The sequence below is a fragment of the Mya arenaria genome, chromosome 9 (genome assembly GCF_026914265.1).
Source record: "Mya arenaria isolate MELC-2E11 chromosome 9, ASM2691426v1".
Lineage (NCBI taxonomy): Eukaryota > Metazoa > Mollusca > Bivalvia > Myida > Myidae > Mya > Mya arenaria.
Window position 1 is genome coordinate 53,006,303 of NC_069130.1, and position 20,307 is coordinate 53,026,609.

General features: G+C 37.0%; 1 protein-coding gene and 1 long non-coding RNA gene across 2 annotated transcripts; one reads left to right on the forward strand and one right to left on the reverse strand.

Moving 5' to 3' along the window:
- The first annotated feature begins 5,770 nt into the window (after positions 1-5,770).
- LOC128245605 (uncharacterized) lies at positions 5,771-9,264 on the forward strand. The gene is made up of 3 exons (XR_008263192.1): positions 5,771-5,836; positions 8,191-8,301; positions 8,943-9,264. It is a non-coding gene; the product is annotated as an uncharacterized LOC128245605 (long non-coding RNA).
- Positions 9,265-11,964: 2,700 nt separating this feature from the next.
- LOC128246178 (monocarboxylate transporter 1-like) lies at positions 11,965-16,022 on the reverse strand. The gene is made up of 4 exons (XM_052964367.1): positions 15,923-16,022; positions 14,735-14,878; positions 12,824-13,732; positions 11,965-12,107 (listed from the first exon to the last, which is right to left on the reverse strand). Exons 1-4 carry the CDS (start codon positions 16,020-16,022, stop codon positions 11,965-11,967), a joined length of 1,296 nt encoding a protein of 431 aa, XP_052820327.1.
- Positions 16,023-20,307: the final 4,285 nt, after the last annotated feature.

A 20,307-nucleotide genomic window follows, 5' to 3' on the forward strand; every position in this document is an offset into this window, starting at 1 on the left:
GGCATGAAGTTAGCGGCCTAGCGGCGTTAACTTGGCGGACTAGCGGCCTAAATTTGCTTTTTCAAAAAGTCGATCAAGCATGCCATCGGCCTAGTGGCGTGTAGTAAGCGGCCAAGCGGCCTACAATTCCCAAAAACTCAATCCAGCCCCCAAAAGGAGGAATTATTGATATTCGCTAAAGGATGTAGATTTATGAATATAACATTTAATTAATCATTGGGCCGAATTCAGAACAATCACTCTCACTCACACTCAATGAGTTAATCCTCTGTAAACACATAACGGTCCAGATATTTTCGAGTGAAATGTATATCCGTATTCAAAGGTGTGAGTGAGACTAAAGTGTTTTGCGTGAGTGGAACATTTGTGAGTGCTCGGCTAGGCCACTTGAACCGCCCTCAAGGATTGGTTGTGAATATAAATTGAATGAGTGTGAGTGAAAAAAAGTACATGGCAAGTAGAAAAGATGAAATATATCAAATATTTGGAACAAATAAGGGACATCCTCGTTCCCAGACAATATTTAAGAGATCGGGATAATCCATTGAAGTACATGATCATTCAATAACGTGGCCATCTATAAACAAAAAAAAAATCAAAAGGATGCGCCAATCATATATTTGTTTTGTTTCGCAATGATTTTGAACGCCCAGCAAAGTTGATGTTTTTAATTCATCGAAGGCTACAAAGACAGGCAGCTAAATGTACGCGAAGTAGCAGCCTAGCGGCAAGAAGTTAGCAGCCTAGCGGCATGAAGTTAGCAGCCTAGCGGCATGAAGTTAGCGGCCTAGCGGCGTGTGAACTTGGCGGACCAGCGGCCTAAATTTGTTCTTTATTTCAAAGTAATTGTTCATGCGTTTAATTGGGAAATATGATAAATCAATGTGTTTTTATTCGTACATAAACAGAGCGGTCTCAAATTGTTTTCTAAATAAAAGCATTTTTCTATGAGTTTTTTCTACGCTATATGCATCATGCTGGAGCGTTTTTTTTTCTTCGAAAATTCGATCAAGCAGTCCAGCGGCCTAGGTGCGTGTAGTTAGCGGCCTGGCGTCCTAGTGGCCTAAACTACCTATAAACTCAATCAAGCAGCCACCAAAAAGGGGGAGATCCTGTTATTCGCTAAAGTATGTGGATTTATGAATACTAGTATAACCTTTAATTTATCATTGTTTTGGAAAAGAACTCATATAAAATGCTTTGGAATAGGAAACAAATTCAGGCCGCTAGGCACTTAAGCAGCTAGGCCGTCAGGCCGCTAGCTATACGCCTCTAGGCCGCTAGACTTTATGTTCACGTTTTTACGCAAGGTTCATGTTTATTTCAAAGCGTGGTCAGTGAATTGATATGTATTGTCAAGCCTAGCTATAGATCATCATCATCATCATCATCATCATCATCATCATCATCATCATCATCATCATCATCATCATCATCATCGTCGTCATCATCATCATCATCACCATCGTCATCATCATCGTCATTATCATCATCATCATCACCACCACCACCACCATTATTATTTTTATAATTATTATTATTGTTGTTACTATTATTATTATTTTTATTATTATAATTATTATTATCGTCATTTTCATCCAACATTTCTTAAGTTGTTTTTCACTCCGAGGTGTAATTTGCCCATAAGAGGTAGATTCATTCGTTAATTCTATCCATGTGTTATTTTTAATTAAGTGTTTTTAACTCTCATAAAAAAAAAAATGTTAAGTTTCAGAATCACAATTATTGTCATTTGTTTGTCGCCATGTCTACCAAAAAGGTACTCAAATCGCAAATAAACATATATTTACTGTAAACATCGCCATAAGCAAACAGATAATCCGCTATGATCATGAAAACATACATGTATTTGTACTGTATTGGTCACTTGATGAAGTGGAGTGTTAGCGAGGCGTGCAAATACAAACAGATCACTTGAGTGTCACTCCCCTTATTTCGCTCAAGTGATCACTTGAGTGTCCCTTACGGGAATGTGGTTGGAGTGTGAGTGAGAGTATACGTTCTGAATTCGGCCCTATGTCTTATCATTCTATCGTGACATGGAAGCGTGGAGCGAAAATCACGTGGCGCGTGGTCCTATGCGTTATCATTCTACACATGGAAGCGTGGACCGAGTGCCACGTTGCGCGTGGTCATATGGAGGCGTGGACCGAGAGCCACGTGGCGCGTGGTCATATGCATTATCAGTATACACATGGAAGCGTGGACCAAAAGCCACGCGGAGCGTGGTCATATGCATTTTCAGTATACACATGGAAGCGTGGACCGAAAGTCACGTGGCGCGTGGTCATATGCATTATCAGTATATACATGGAAACGTGGACCGAAAGCCACGTGGTGCGTGGTCATATGCATTATCAGTATATACATGGAAACGTGGACCGAAAGTCACGTGGCGCGTGGTCATATGCATTATCAGTATATACATGGAAACGTGGACCGAAAGTCACGTGGCGCGTGGTCATATGCATTATCAGTATATACATGGAAACGTGGACCGACAGCAACGTGGCGCATGGTCATAAGCATTATCAGTACATACATGGAAGCGTGGACAGAGAGCCACGTAGCGCGTGGTCATACGCATTATCAGTGCGGTCATACGCGTTATCAGTACATACATGGAAGCGTGGACCGAGAGCCACGTGGCGCGTGGTCATATGCATTATCAGTACATACATGGAAGCGTGGACCGAAAGCCACGTGGTGTGTGACATATGCCTTATCAGTGTATACATGGAAGCATAGACCGAAAGCCACGTGGCGCGTGGTCGTATGCATTATCAGCATATACATGGAAGCGTGGACCGAATGCCACGTGGAGCGTGGTCAGGTGCATTATCAGTATATACATGGAAGCGTGGGCCAAAAGCCACGTGGCGTGTGATCGTACGCATTATCATTATAAACATGGAAGCGTGGACCAAATGTCACGTGGTGAGTGTTCATATGTATCATAATGCCAAATGAAATGATGCAACAAACGTCACGTGGCGTAAGTTCATATGTTTGACCATTCTAAACATCATATACTTTTGATAATGTATGTGAAATGTAGAACACGCAAGAGCGTTGTTTACTTTTACACAATTGTAATAAGATATGAATGCGGATGTAGCTTGTTTAGAAGGCACGGTATCAAAGCAAAGGTCATTATATCTGACTATAACATCTCTCTAACTATCTATACCACATAATGCAGAAAAATGTACAAAAAAATTCCGAAGCCGAGAATGATACCATATCTTTATTTGTAGCTATTCAAAAGAAACCACAACAACTATCTCGTAAATAAGTGCAAACACTCCAGGTAATAGTTTATTTAGCCTGAAGCTAATACTTTAAGAGAAGTACAATTTGTTTTACTGCTGTGAAAATTACTAACTTGGTATAATAAACGACTTTCAAACCCTTCATCTGGTGGTGAAAATAACAGGGTTAAAAGCGATGCACCGACGTTTGAATGAAGGTCAAAACGGTTTAACATTTCCAATCAAACTGTGAAAATGATATCTTTGTTTAGTAGTGAAATCGACTCGTTTAAGATTAAGGTGGTTATGTCCAGTTGGTTTATAAAATGTCTTATTTATTCTTAAGTATTTATTTTATATTTATATCTTTACACTAGATACGGTAATGCTAAGGACGTAATCGTAAGTGAAAGCATTACTCTAGTTCCTATGTACAGTCGAACCCCGTTGGCTCGAGCACGCTTTGCTCGAAATCCTCGTTGGCTCGAATTGGATGTAAATGGAACGATTTATATATACTGAAGGTAAGCATTCCCGCTTGGCTTGATGTTTTTGAGGCCGTTCACAGGAAGTTCGAGCCTACGGGTTACGACTGTATATAAACATTGTCAGACTATACATGTCTTTTGACTATCCGTATATAATTGGTCGTACCTAGAACATTATAACGTAGTATGTGAATTATGACTTTTTTTCTTTCAGGTTTTATAAGAATACGTGTTCAAACATATCATACAGAATTTTTTTTTCTTTCAGGTTTTATGTGAATACGTGTTCAAACATATCATGCAGCATTTGCATCATTTTTTGAATTTAAGTGCATAGTACATCAAGCAAAAAAGGGCAAAAAAATCTCAAACATTTTAAATGAATTTTATAACTGCAAAAGAACATCGACTATTTTATATAAATATTTCATATGACCTTCCATATTGAATACGTGAGTATATGTGTTCATAACACACTATATTAAAACACATATGCTAAAAATGTGTACCTTTTCTTTTCCCATTTCAGAAAGATCCGTTTCGACCCCAAACTATCACACCATTGAATTTTGATCAACAAGTCCTCAATACAGTCATTGAAATCGGAGTGTCCCGCCCAAAAATGAACACTCGGGGCTTGTAATACCGCATTGACGACTTTACGGCAATAAAATGACCAGTTATATTGTTGTCGGTAGGTCAGGGTCGGTCAACCATTCTGCCGACAACAATTGTGTGTGTTGGACTATTTTTTACGGCCATCAATATGTTTGTTCGTGAACAGAAACATTTAAGTTTAGGGGAAAATAGCACGAAGAAAATTAAAGCACATAAACTCATTTAAAAAAAAAATAAAACTATGAATTTTTCATCCAAAAGTGACTCAATAAGGTTGTATGTCTTTTTTTTAATGAGAGCCTCAATGAAAGCCATCTCATTTATATCATGAAATGAAATTGATTCTATTTATGTACCAGCCAATTTTAACCAAGCCCCCCCCCCCCCTAGGCCCGGGGAAAAACGGGGACTTTGACTTTTTTTCCAGCCAATCCCAGGTAAAATCGCCGCCCTACGAGGACAAAGTGCTGGTAAAATCCCCACCAAATGCCCCCTCACCCCGGGACATTTTGTAATCTGAAACTGAATTCTTTCAAAGTGGGAGAGAATCAGGATGAGGCGCCATTTTTATAAATATCCCGCGAGATATCGTTAAACTTCGGGAAAAGCTTGGCTAAAACGCGGACGCAGACAGAAATTTCCAGGCACAAAGACACGGCCTATTTCCGGCTATTTTCGGCGCGAAAGCAAAACCACAGCATTCACTCGGCATTGCGGGGCCACCTGCAAGGTAAAACACTGCCAATTCCCCCAGCTATCTCTGGTATACCCCCGGACTTGGGGGGTGGGGGCATGGTTACAATTGACTGGTGCATAAAAAGGAAGAACAAGACATCTTAGTATGTTTAATAATTTTTCGGAACAGTCATCACTAAAATGTCGCTTGATTAATATAAATTGTGACGTCATTGCCATTTGAACTCCTCGTTACGATTGTTTTGACGTATCACAGCCAGTTCGTGAAAGAGGCACGAAGTTGTAGACACCTGTGATGTCAGTAAAATTCTATGTTAAAGGGTCAAACGCATTTTAACTCGTTTTCGCTGTTACATCAATGACGTCATCGTCATGATTGGCAGTACAGATTCTTCTTCGAAAATCGTCCTAGATATTTAAATGAAAATTTAGTAGTTGTCGAGATTTTTTCCTTAATAAAGGAGAGATAAAAAAACAACAGAAAAGCGTTGGCGCTGTTGTTTAGGTTGTGTAGACATAACTATTTATACAGTCATAATACTTAGACCTTTTACGGTAGGGCTTGACTTTAAGACGTATATACGAGGAGTGTAAAACTAACATGTAATATAACATACTACGCCTCATTAAGCAGATAACGCACAATGACAACGACAAAGTTAATGTTTTACATGGGACGTGGGAATTATATTTACCAAATCACTTACCGTGAATTTTTAAATGCGTGTATTAAATTTTATGTGTATGACTGTGTTACTGAAGGTAAATAATTTTTTTTTTTAGAATTAGATCTTGTTTTTGTTTGTTTCATTAATAATTGTGTTACAATGAAATGGTTCAGTTTAAAACGTAGCTTAAATGATACGTAATACTGTAGGAGGATCCGCTTCGTTTAAGGTTTTAAGTCTTAACTTTAAAGTCTCATTATATTTAAGTAATGTACACTTTTTAATTTATAGCCATTTCCAAATGATTTATTTAAACCTTTTTGACATCTTTAGCCACAAGAATGATAAAAAATGTATTTATCGCAATTACAAAACAAAAAGCAAATCTTAATTTAGCGCTCACAACGTCATTACATTACATTAACTGTGTTTTCATCTTGAAAACACTGACTCAAGTTAAGTTTAGGCAAAAATATTTTAATATCATTCTCGATTACGGCTAAGATCGCTAACGAAGCGGCCACAAGTTTCGATATAAATCATCATTAAGCAAACTAATAAGGTACTCTTAGGGCTTAAAAAGTTCTGCATTGCTAATGTTTTGAGATTAGAGGCCGTAATTAATCCCATCACGGTGATGAGCGTCTCTGAAGCCACCGATATTATCTGGGGCTGGACAATATTCAGTTCAATCAGTGACGACGCCTGAACCGCCAATACTGACAGACGTCAAAAAGATGCAGCGGCGCATCGGAAATGAACAGGCGTTTTGAGTGTCCGTTCAGACCGAATACAGCTACGGTGATGAGCAAGCATAAGTTTATGAGCCCCAGAATCTGCTTCACTATTCCGGGAACCAGGCCGATTATGACATCAACCTCGTTCACGACAAAGACGTTCAGTACCTCCTCCACGCCATGTATCCACGTCAAACATTAGTTTAGTTTAAAAATATTTATTTTTACAACGATTGTGAAACAAGTTATTACAACATTAAATCAATCACTCTCGTTGGACTGATTTTACCCGAGAGTGTGGTCTTATGTTGTGGGGGAAACATTAACATCAGGTATGCGGTAATAGCAGCCATAAGTAATGCCGTTCCTACCATATAGTAAACATTTTATGGAGACAACTAATTTTTAAGAAGTATGCACTCCCCTTTGCCAACATAGAGCCTCTGTTGTCAAAGGGGAATTCACCGCTTTCTTGTCGCAATTTTTTCGGACGCTTATTGTCGCCCTTGTCTGATAAATATCATCGGTTCCATTAAAGTATCTAATTATTGTATCCTCACTGTCACTGTTGAAAATCGGGTCTTTATTAGTTGTTAATTGTAATTTCTATGCGGGTTTAAATGGATGAGAATCGGTGTGAGCTTAGAAGAACGCCTCATTTTACTTACAATTTTATTTCGTTGAAGCTAAATTCGCTTAAAACGCAGGTAATGCACCAGTTAATTAATTGCAAACCACGCGCCGCCAGGTCCGGGGATATACCGGGAAAAGCCGGGAAAATGGACCGTGTTTTTACCTTCCAGGTGGCCCAGCAGTGCCGGGTGAATGCGGCCGTTGAATGGGCCTTACCTAGGGTCCCTGGGGTGCGGGGATTTTACCAGCAGTTCGTCCCTGCAGGGCAGGAATTTAACCCGGGGTTGGCTGGACCGAAAATCAAAGTCCCTGCTATTCCCCGGACCTAGGGGAGGGGGGCGTGGTTGGTCGTGGTTACAATTGACTGGTGCATAAGTCAATCATTAACGAAAGCAACGCGGAAAACAAAATGAATAGATTTAGTGACGTAGCCTAATAAATGAAATACATTGCATTATATTCTAGGATCTGAAGGGCTCTTGAAGGTGATGAACTTTCACATGTATATGTACACAATGATTCGAATTGCTGCGACATGTATGCTCGTTAAATTATTCTTTTTCGTCTTTTCTAAAAAGTCTGCAATTTGCATAACATGCTTAAACAATTACCCGCTAACGCACATGGGAATCAAAATAGCGGCGAGAGCATTACACTCGATCATGCGGATAAGACGGATAAGGCTCAAGACCACAGTTATCTGCCCCCCGTTGACCATAAGGCTCAAGACCACAGTTATCTGCCCCCGTTGACCCGGATCCGGATGTTAATACAGAAAAAAGCGTGCTTGTGTTCAAGTATCAATATTTTATTAAAATTGAATGAAAAAGAAGCAAAACATATTCTTTTTGCAGAGAACTTGACTGAATTTGACACTCTATTGCAGAAATTGATAGTTTTCAGTGTAAATATTGGAAAAATCATAGCTTGTGGAAGTCTGAAAAATAGTTATTTTTAAAAAAAATACCTACTTTCACTTTCAATTTAATGTTTGGAAATAGTTCCAAATGATGGTAACTAATGAATGAAAGCCTCACTTTCAATTCCAAAGTATAAATAGAGGGATTTTTAAACATAGGAAGCAGACCCAGGAGGAACTGTTGAAGAACCAGCCAGACAGCTCCCCCCCTCCCACCAAGCTGTCCACCGGGCCGAGCTGTACTTGGTGTTTGTCAACATGCTGTAATTTGTAAGTAATTCAAGATTTTATAATGGAAAATTGTATCCAAACTGAAGTATAAAGTAGTAAGTTTGGTCATATAAGCCCATTGAGACTGTTTGTTCCATTCCTAAATGAATTTCTTTCATGTTGTCAATCATTTCTGATGTGGCTTTGATAATAATATTATTTTCTAATGAAACTGCTGTCTTGTATCAGTCTTTGGTCTGTATTGTGCATCTATTCACACATTTTGTTTGCTCTTTAAGCAAACATTACATCAATTGCAAATTCTATAAGCAATTAAACAAAACTTACTGCACATAGGATGTAGAATGATGTTTTATTTAGTGTGCATATGATGTTCAGCTTATGGACAAGAAAACATCTACTTTAACAATCACAGCAACATAATGAGATCCCAATTTTAAAGAAATAATGCCACCTTTCATTAATTCATTAATTCATTCTATCAATCATTCATATATATTCATTAAATCATTCATTTATTCAGTTTATTCATTGAAAAACTTGACATTTCTCAAGGCAAAAGAAATAAAAAGTGAGCAGCTTTAATAAAGAATAGAGCATTTTCCAATCATGCATTAAAAAAACAACCTTAATACATTATAAATGTTTTAAAAACCCTAATGTATTGCTTATTTTAATAGCCAGCCTGGTTGCTGTAGCCACAGAGGAATTTTCAAGGACAAGAACCAGTGCTGGTAAAATGTGGTCTCGTGTGGTTTTCCATACCGGCTCTCGGCAAGGATTTTCAAGAAAGGAATACCATCTCCAATTAGAAGAAATTCTAAGCATGTCTGGTTTGAATGCTTTCAAAATGCATCTGGGAACTCAATAAGATGAGATTTACCTTTGAGTTGTTAAAAACCGATTGCAAAATGTCCAAAAGACTATATATTTTATTAAATTTGTCCTGAAAATCTTTGAATTCATGAACTTTTCTGCATATTTATCACATTTATGACTATATTAAAGGTTGTGTATGCCTCAAATGAGTGTTTACATGTCTTTTTCAACCTTTAACAGTAGTGGCAGATAGTTTTATTTGTGTAAAACATTGCTTTTGTGTCTTGCTTGCAGATCATGATGTGCCAATAAGCTCCAGTTAGCTGCAGCCTTTTCCCCAGGCGGTAGTCCTGCAATCTGAATCCAGGAGATGCAACTCTGAATCCAATATTTCAGAAGAATGAAGATGTTAGTCAACTCTGTAGTACTTGTTTGTGTGTAAATGATTCCAATGAGTGAGATTTATAGCAAATCAGGTGTAAATAAGCAACTTATAGACAATGGTGAAGTGCTATACTTTGAATTTAATGCCAAATCTAGCCTTCAAAACAGATTCTTAAAGTTTTTTTGTTTGTTTTTAAATGGGCATAATAATGCTATCTCTGCATTTTCTACATCATGTAGCCATCTCATACATGAAAACACTAGCAGTTGTCATGAATCTTTAAGTTTTGGTGTTTTCTTGCCATTTCCTTTGTTGCGCCATTTGTCCCGGAAGCCAACAATTTGGCATATAGTGTCGTTTAGACTGTCTATTAACACATGATCACTAAATTTCTTGTGTTAAACTGAACAGTTCGGTTACCTTTGTATATAAGTGGACCAGAAAAGCAAAATTTTGACAAGTTGAGGCATTTCAGTTTGGCTCTATGTCATTTTTTATATAAAACACTAAGCCGATGAAGTGGAAAAACCTTATTTTGCTTAGAAAAAAATCTTAAAAGAGTAGGCAGGCCATTTTTGTAGTGCTGTTCTATAGACACCATTGAAAGCTACAAGGAAAACTTTACTTGGTCAAATTATTCCAATGCATAAGGAAAAAATGGCTCTTCAAAGGTTTGCGGCTTAACATTTGAGGGAAATGGCTGTTTCTGCTTTTTATGAAAATACCACAGGAGCTAATATTTGTCTCATTCATTTAGTGTTTGATATATCATTGCCAAACTTTCAGTATGTGTTGCTTATAGCCTGAAGCTGAACTATAGGAGTTTTGAAGTCTGTTTCTGAAAATATGTTGCTTAGATAGGCTCAAGACCACAGTTATCTGCCCCCCCGTTGACCAAGATCCGGATGTGAATACAGAAAAAAGAGTGCTTGTGTTCAAGTATCAATATTTTATTAAAATTGAATGAAAAAGAAGCAAAACATGTTCTTTTTGCAGAGAAATTGACTGAATTTGACACTCTATTGCAGAAATTGATAGTTTTCAGTGTAAATATTGGAAAAATCATAGCTTGTGGAAGTCCGAAAATTAGTTGTTTGTAGCCGATTGACTCCTTGGCAGAAGGGTTATGCATTTGAACTCAATTTTAACAGTCGGGTCAATGGTCAACATGGTGCTTTCTTGTGATTATATTTTGTGTCTTGAATTGTTCTAGAGATGCCATGTTCTTGTTTTTCAATTGGGATGTGTATAAAGTCAAAAGCCAGGTTAGTGTCTATATAAAACATATAGTAAAAATAACTGTGGTCTCACGCCATAAGTGCACCTGGCCCCAATATCACAAAAATACTCAGTCAAATCTCAATCTCAGTCTCAACTCATTTTTATCTACATTAAAACATACATGTAGTATGATTAAATATCTTGGATTTTTTAAATATTTTTCAATACGTATTTTCTCATATAATGTTTTGAAATGGTTTTGTCAATTATTCAAAGAAAACTTGTTTTAGAGCAAACAATATAGGTGAATTGTACTCAAGTACAGTTTTGGCTGTAGACTTATTTTCTCTTTGAGCCTAAAGTTTAAATCAACACACTAAATGATATATATTTTTTGGTTTTAAACGTATGAACACATATATTATTTTAAGAACTTTCTTATTTTATGTGGTTAACCGAGTTGAGACTGAAATTGAGTTTTGACTTAACCTTTTAGTCTTAATCTTTAGTTTTTAGCATAAATATTAAGTCTTATTGTGATACTAGGGCCTGAAGCTTTGAAACATGTTTTTTTTTTCCTCTGAAATTGATACATGAAGATCCCGAAGTGATAACTTCTGTAATGTTACTAGTAAGGTTACATCCATACTCTTTGTAAGCGGATAATATACTCACTAGACTGATACTTCCTTCTTGAAACATGCTGGCTTGTGTGTGTGTATTACAAGATTTAGGCATTGCGGCTACCGAGACGTTAGGCGAGGTAACTCGTGTATTGACCTGAATTTGTGTTTGAATAATTTGCTTCCCTTCGCATGGAGTATACATAACATACAAAAAGACCATGATTAATGCATCTTAATGCAAATTAAACGCATAGCTATTTTAATTTATGAAGAGTTGTGATTTGCTGCATGGATTTGTTTAAAGGATGTAATAAATAATCAGTCTATTCATTAAATAAGTTTCATACAGATGATATTGAATACAAAATTAAGGTTGTTCTTGGATGACATGATACTACGCTGTTACACGTTTTTGTATAGGTAGCGTTAGGTTATTTTCCGGGCAGCCTTCAATAAAAAGACATCAAAGAAGTTTTTGAATCAAAAGTGACTGATAGGCTGTACTGATTCATCTATTTCATATTATGACTTCAAATTAGTAATATTTCAATAAAAAACACAATCCATACCAAAAAGAAGACATTTCAATATTTGATTTGTTATAATTTTCGAAACAGTCATTATTTCATCATCGCTTAGTCTTTGCGTGCTTCATTTAATATACACTGTGACGTCAATGACACGTGGCCTCCTCGTGGCGAACGCTGTGACGTAAAGAATCACAGCCAGTACGTGTATGCTGATGGTGATGTAAAGCACGAGGTTGTAGTCACTGGTGATGTCACGGAAATATCCTGAAAAAGTAACAACACTTTTTAGCTCGTTGTATTATGATACAATTTGCGTTGTTGTCGTCGGCGCGGATCTATATAACATTATTCAAATGAATCTTGGTACGCATGTTACAGGAGACAAAACGCCAATTATATTGATGCATGGAAGGCTCATTACACTGGTTTCAAGAGGTTTTGGGTCATGTCCCATTACAAGAGAGACAAGCGTCGCGTTCGGACTGTAGCGCTATTGTTAAAGTTGTTAAAACATAAACGTAGCATTGAAAACTCTTTTTATTTTTAAACGTTTCTGCAAACTGGTCAAGTGACAGGTAATTACATAATGCACCACAATGATTTATAAACATTAGCCAGTATAACCTCAAGGACGTACAAATGTATATAATATATATATGTATATATAAATATATATCGAACCCGAAGGCTCGATTGTTGGACCATTGTCATAAGCATTAAAACAATGCGACGGTATCATTTTCACTGCTGAATTTGACTGAATTATGTTTTGAATAGCTATTTAAGGCATATGTGTATGACTTGTTTAAGTTAATTGCGTTCTGTATTTAAATCACGACGTTACGCAAAATAAGTAGAATGTTTAGCTTTCTGTAATTGATCATACTTTGGCGACTTAGTTAAAGATATGTTCTTTTGTGGCTTATATAACGCAAACAAAAATACTCTGAAGTGTTCAACATTTTAAATTTTCTGCTTACCCAAAAGAGGCCCAGACGCGGCCGTCAGCAATCCCATCATAGTAATGAGCGTCCCTGACGCCACCGAGATGAGCTCGGGCCGGACAATCTTCAGTCCGATCAGGGACGACGTCAAAACGCCACCGAGGGATACACCAATTAAGGCGGATGCCAGAAAATACAAAAGCGCACCGGAAGAGAGTAGAATTAATGAGTGTCCAGTCAGACCAAATACCGCAACGACGATAAGTAAGCATGAGTAACTTAGTCCCGGAATCTGCTTCAAGAAGCCGGGAACTAAACCTGATATTACGTTTACGCTGTTCACGACAACGAAGGCATTTTGCCCCTCCTCACGTGACAACCCGCGAGAGGCGGCTATGTCAAGCTGTAACGTCAGATAAGCGTTAATAGCAGCCATCAGTAATCCAGTTCCTACCATATTAAGCACATTTTCTAGAAACAACACTTCTCTCATTTCAAGAACTACTTTCCGAGCAGTAAACACTACCTTTTGCCAATATAGAGCCCCTGATGTCACGGTTGTATTCACCGCTTTATTGTCGCCATTTTCAAGGTCGCTGATTATCTCCTTTGGCTTATCATTGGTACGACTTATTATCTTAATATTGCATTTTTCATTGTCATTTTCAATGATTTTGTCTGGGATTTCTGATGTCATTTTTCTAGGCTGGTTCCAATAAATGAGTATGGATATAATCCAAACATTAAGGAAGAGACCACCGAGCACAAGAAATGTTCCCATGAGCCCGAAAACCTCGACAAGTCTGGGCAACAGAAATGGGTAGAACACACCGGCAAGCCCGGTTCCGGTGGAAAGGATGCTCAGGCAGACGTGACGTTGACGTCCGGTAAACGCTTTACTGATTGTCGTGATGCAGACGACATTGAATAGACTGATACCCGAACCTGGATTAAAAAAAAAACATAGATGAATTACATGGACATTCATTATTAAACATATAAAAAGAAAATGTTGATTGAATGTAAGATCGCGATATATATATTACCTCATGAACCTCCAAAATAAATAATTCATTCATGGCTATGCTTCTCGTTAAATATAGATTTTGATGCTCACTTGGTGAAATATATTTTGAAAACAAATCACACTTAAGCAAACAATTTAATTATTTCGACATAAATACGATAATTATTAAGCGCTCTCTGACGTCACTCTTTACCCACAGTTCTCTGATAGGTGGCACTGTTTTTAGCGCTTTTATTGTGAAGCGCGCCTCCAGCCGTGCGATAAGATATTAAATTTGTCCTGTTAAAATAATTAATTATTAACAAACTGGGGCGTATGGTGTTATGCGGTTTGAACCACTCACATGTAGTGCAAATATCCAATATTGTTTAAAAAAACATGGTCCAGTACTCTGTAAAACAGTCCGAGCGTTCTTTGTATAGATTAGTCCTGTGAAATTCCAGCAAAATTTGACCAGGTCTTTTTAGAAGAAGCCCGCGCAATGATCTCTTTATACACTTAGTGTGTATTTTTTAAGAGCGACAAATGGCCATAACACTGTAATCTAATAGTCAAAGTGAACCCTTCCGACGGCGTTCACAGCTATGCTTGATATAATTCACTACCGTAACGTTGAAGTATCTGGATTCAGCTTGACCGTCTGTCTGTAGACACAATATTTTGCACGATTTATGTCCCAAATTTCACAGGAGTGTTTGGTATTAAGCAACGTGGTGCATGTCGTCAGAGTTCGCTCTGACTAGAGTTATGGTTATTTCTTTAAATTCATGTGTACATTGATATTCTTGGCTGTGCACACTTCATCTCGAAACTTTATCTCCAAACCCCTGCTGGCTAGGGTACATACGGTACCGTAACATACTAAACAACATTATAAAGAAACACCAGTATCAACAGAAAATACTTTGAAGTACATATACCTCCAACCAAAGCGAGGCTGATATACAGATGCTCTAGACGCTTGGCGTAAAAGCTGCACGTAACACCTGTTGGAATCAAAATGGAGGCGATAATCGAAGATCGGAACAATCCTATCCGTCGAATTAGGGCGCCGCTCAATATTCCTGGAAAATGGAAACATCTTTTTAACATGAGTATATCCATAAGTGATAAGTTTTGTTATACCTTTAAGGTTACCCCCATAATTAATTTCAATTTCTGCCCACTCAACATACTGGCTCAAAGTTGATCAACCTAAAAGACGATTATTAGAATTTTGTTGTTTATGTTATTGTAAATATTAAGTCATCGCTGTGTCTATTAAATGAAGATCGATCTACTGACGCCCTTATTCATTTCATAATCGGAGCTGATAGTCCAAATTAGCTTGCACTTATATATTTTAAAGTAATTTTCTTCCCCTCACATAAAAACATACTTACATACAAAACTCGTGTTTTTGGACTTGAACTATTTAAAATAGATTTTTTTACCTAAATCATGTCTGAAATTCGCATTTTTTTTTATTGTTTGTTTATACTGATCCAGTCTAAGTTCCAAATACATATAAGTTATAACAGTGTTAATTTAAAATAATATAGAATATAAAGCATGCTGGAAAGCATACAAAATGCGACCGATACGTATACATTGTGAGCATACCACGTGATAAATTACGTCATAGATGTTACGCCAGAAGGCAGTATTTTGCTTCGAATGAAGACTTAAAAAAAATATAATTCACCATTTTAAATGAAACATGGCACAGTCTACGCCGCTAACGGAGCCTCGCTTTCGGTCTTATACAAGAGTTTGATTGAGAGTGTAGTTTCTTAAAACACGTCGACAAACCTTTTCACAATACGGCCGTCTGACGGAGCATTGTCAAAACATTATTTTGGAAACAAGTTTGTCGAAGTGTTTCATGAAACTAATCACCTTATTAAACTCCGGTAATAAAACGAAGGCGTCGCTCTTTAAGCGGCTTAGACTGTCCTTGTTTCATTTAAAATGGTGCAGTCAAAGAAAAGTTATCTTTGATTAAAGTCTTCATTTGAAGCAAAATGTTGCCTTCTGACGTAGCATTTATGACATTATTTATCACGTGGTATACACACTAGTACATAATGCTTAAAGACTTGACCAAGAGTAATATAACCAGGATAAACCTAGTGAGTTGACGACGCCCACGAGGCCCGCCAGTAGACCGGATGTTGCGGTGCGTCCCCGCTGAAAGTGAGCCTCAATGTCGAGATAGAGGGTGCCCATCGTAAATGAGATGCCGACGACGGCGCTGTACCCGACAAAAATGAAACACATCAGCCGCCATCGACCTGACCATTTGCTGAAATATTGAAATGTTGTTTTATCAAAGTGGTTAATCGGCGTGTGGATCTAGAAAATAGTTATTAATCATTTATACTGGAGCATTATTGTAATTGGGCTTTATAACTTTCAATAAGCTTAATGTTTTCGGCGTCGAAAAAGGCAACAAATTCTAGTTTATTTCAAACGTTGAGGCCAATCTGGTTTTTAAACAATTTCGAGTCTTAAATTCAGTTTTCTTTGTAGATGTAAATATTATGTTAATTCACTTTTCTTTGTGGATGTAAATATTATGTTTGTTTTGGCAGTACCTTGTAAGGAAATAAACAAAGAATACAAAGTATAGATATGCTTGCCAAAGTGACATGGAATTGGAAAATGAAATAGGATAATTGATGAATGATGGTTTCCGATAATGTTTGAGTCCTAGTATTTCACAACATTAAAAAGCCACTTATTTTTTCTCCAAATTTGTAAAGGGCACGTCCCCACATATACATGTATGTTCATTATAAGCTGTGTTATTTCATGCGCACATTTCATTTTGCACAATTACACACTGAATGGTGTTAAATTATCACTTGACTCTTGAGTCATACTTCAAATCATATATACACATTGTCGTAGCTACATAAAGGACATTCAACTGTTCCGAAAATTTACCATATTAAAAAGTAAATAAATGACATTATGGAAAAATTGATTTCACTGAAAAGTAAAAAAAAAATGACACTATCGTGCGTTGAATGGCATGTACCTTCTGGGGTAGATATTATAAGTAACGGAGTTTGTAGATGACCCGATATGGGATATACGGGGCAAAGGAAAGAATATCGGGTGAGAGGGAAGCTCGAACCCGAATACTATTTCCTGCGCCCCGTTTATCCCATATCGGGTCACCTACTAACCCCGTAACGTAAATATCATGTCGACAACATGTTTACATTTTTTTTAAACTTTATTTATTCATCGGAAAATAGAAGATGTAAATTGTGTGTACCAATATGGAAATATATGGAGTCACCGCGTGACCAGTCCAGGACCAATGGCTTTGCGTCGTTCATGTTGGAGGCGTGATATATTAGCTATTACAATATGCAACAACTGATCCGAAGTCTTTTTAGCTTCTCTGGCGGTCATTTTTCACGATTTTCATCAAATGATTTAAAGCGTTAATGAAATTCAAAAGTCAGTAAAATCTTCTTATCTCCCTAACCCTTAAAATGTTGGTCATGTAATGCCACACAGCGTAGCTCTTAATTATGTTCCTACTAGTTTGTTTTTACTTACTAGACATAATATCGAACAAAATGCTATATGAATGTCATGCCTTTTTGTTTCGCTGTTTATGTGCAAACTGCCTTAAACCAACTGCAAACGATTCTACTACTACTACTACTACTACTACTACTACTACTACTACTACTACTACTACTACTACTACTACTACTACTACTACTACTACTACTACTACTACTACTACTACAGCTACTGCTACTGCTACTGCTACTACTACTACTACTACTACTAATACTACTAATACTAGTACTACTACTACGTCTACTATCACTACTGCTACTACTACTGCTACCGCTACCGCTACCGCCACCACCACCACCACCACAACCACCACCACCACCACCACCACCACCACCACCACTACCACTACCACTACCACTACTACTACTACTACTACCACTACCACTACCACTACCACTACCACTACTACTACTACTACTACTACTACTACTACTACTACTAGTACTACTACTACGTCTACTACTACCACTACCACTACCACTATTACTACTACTACTACTACTACTACTACTACTACTACTACTACTACTACTACTACTACTACTATAACTCATACCACTTCTACTGCTGATACTGCTCTTACAACTACCATTACTTCTGCTACTGCTGCTGCTATTAATGCTTCTGCCACTGCTACTGCTACTGCTTCTGCTACTGACGATTATAGAACAAGAAAAAAACCCACACAATTGTTCCAAAATCGTTTACATCAATTAAATTAAATGTTAGAAACGCAGGGAAGTAATTATGAATATTAGCGTACTCAACCACAAGCTATAAAGTGGTGTTTTAAAGGAAGAAATCAGTTGAAAATGCTTTAAATGATCGCTTCAATCATAGATATTACACTAATATATCATTTGAATCTTAAAATTCATATTCGCTGTGATATTAACACGGATTTATGCACAAGAATGTCCTACCTGCTCTCCATGTCTTTATTTGAAACGTATCATTTGTTTGCGTTTTTGGTTAAAAATTTACACTATTCGTTGGCTTATATTGCCCACATTGTTGGGTGTTTATTTCCAAATGAAATGTAAAACTTTCCTTTAATGAAACACCTGTTATACTTGACCATTAAAATATTGTATAATTTAAGTGGTTTTTGTGTGGTCAATCATTAGTTGATTGGGCGTGATCCATTGATAAGCCGCTACGATCCGAACATAAGAGCAGCAGGGGTGCGGCGGGTACTTGTTGGTACCTTTGTCTGATGAAATAAACATGAACGCACAATTGTACCAGTTGCGATATTAGTTTAGTATACTTACTATAAGTATGCACATCTCAATAGTCATATTAAGAAATTGTGCCATAAGAAATACATGTACTTTTACTGTAAATCATTGTTTAATGAACGTGTGTGTGCTTATAAGCTGCGCATATTAAAAAGTGTATTAAAGAAACGAACGTTTGTCTATTTAAAACACTAACAATGAAATCTGCAAAATTCCATGGAAACAATCTTTTTATTATAAGAACATTAACACTGAAATATGCAAAAGATAATTACAACAACGCTGTCAGTTTTGCATATGGTGGGCTATGCGCTGTATCTAAGAATACCACTTACACATATGGTATGCTATGCGCTGTCTTAAAATATAACTTACATATGGTGGGCTATGCGCTGTATCTAAGAATACAACTTACACATATGGTATGCTAGGCGCCGTCTTAAAATGTAACTTACATATGGTGGGCTATGCGCTGTATCTAAGAATACAACTTACACATATGGTATGCTATGCGCTGTCTTAAAATATAACTTACATATGGTGGGCTATGCGCTGTATCTAAGAATACAACTTACACATATGGTATGCTAGGCGCTGTCTTAAAATAAAACTTACATATGGTGGGCTATGCGCTATATCTAAGAATACAACTTACACATATGGTATGCTATGCGCTGTCTTAAAATGTAACTAACATATGGTGGGCTATGCGCTGTATCTAAGAATACAACTTACACATATGGTATGCAATGCGCTGTATCTAAGAATACAACTTACACATATGGTATGCTATGCGCTGTCTTAAAATGTAACTTACATATGGTGGGATATGAGCTATATCTAAGAATACAACTTACACATATGGTATGCTATGAGCTGTCTTAGAATGTAACTTACATATGGTGGGCTATGCGCTGTATCTAAGAATACAACTTACACATATGGTATGCTATGCGCTGTCTTAAAATGTAACTTACATATGGTGGGCTATGCGCTGTATCTAAGAATACAACTTATACACACTGTAAATCCAAGTGTTAAGTTTAAGAACATGATTTGAACACCCAAATGCAACAGATATTGAACGCGTCTTTCCGTTCAAAGAGTGTTCTAAACCTTAACACTACTGTTCAATAATTGAACATCATGTTCAATATTTAACACTCCCAGTGTTAAAAATTGAACACCTCAAGTGTTCTATAAATTAACACCGGACGCGTTCAAATTGGATGCAACAGATATTGAACACTTAGAACACGTTCAAAGGCAAAGTGTTCAGCTTTGGAACACATAATGTGTTCAAAATTGAAGTTTTCGTAATCTTGACAAAATTGGAAGTGTTCAAATCATAACACTAGTGTTCAAATACATTTAACACCAGTGTTCAGATGGCATGGTTATAAAAGATTGAAATAAATCATATAACATAAAAACAATTTTATTGAAAGGGATTGTTATAACAGACACAAACAAACCCTAAATGATATTTCTGAAATCATCACTCAACAAACGAAAATCCACATAAATGGCAGAAAAATAATACTCAAACAATACTTATTCACGCAGCTTGTTTTAATACATTTTACAATAAAATTGACAATTTCACTGTACATGCAACATACAGTGATACTGAAATGTTTCATTTATTAGTTAAAGGACAACAGGTT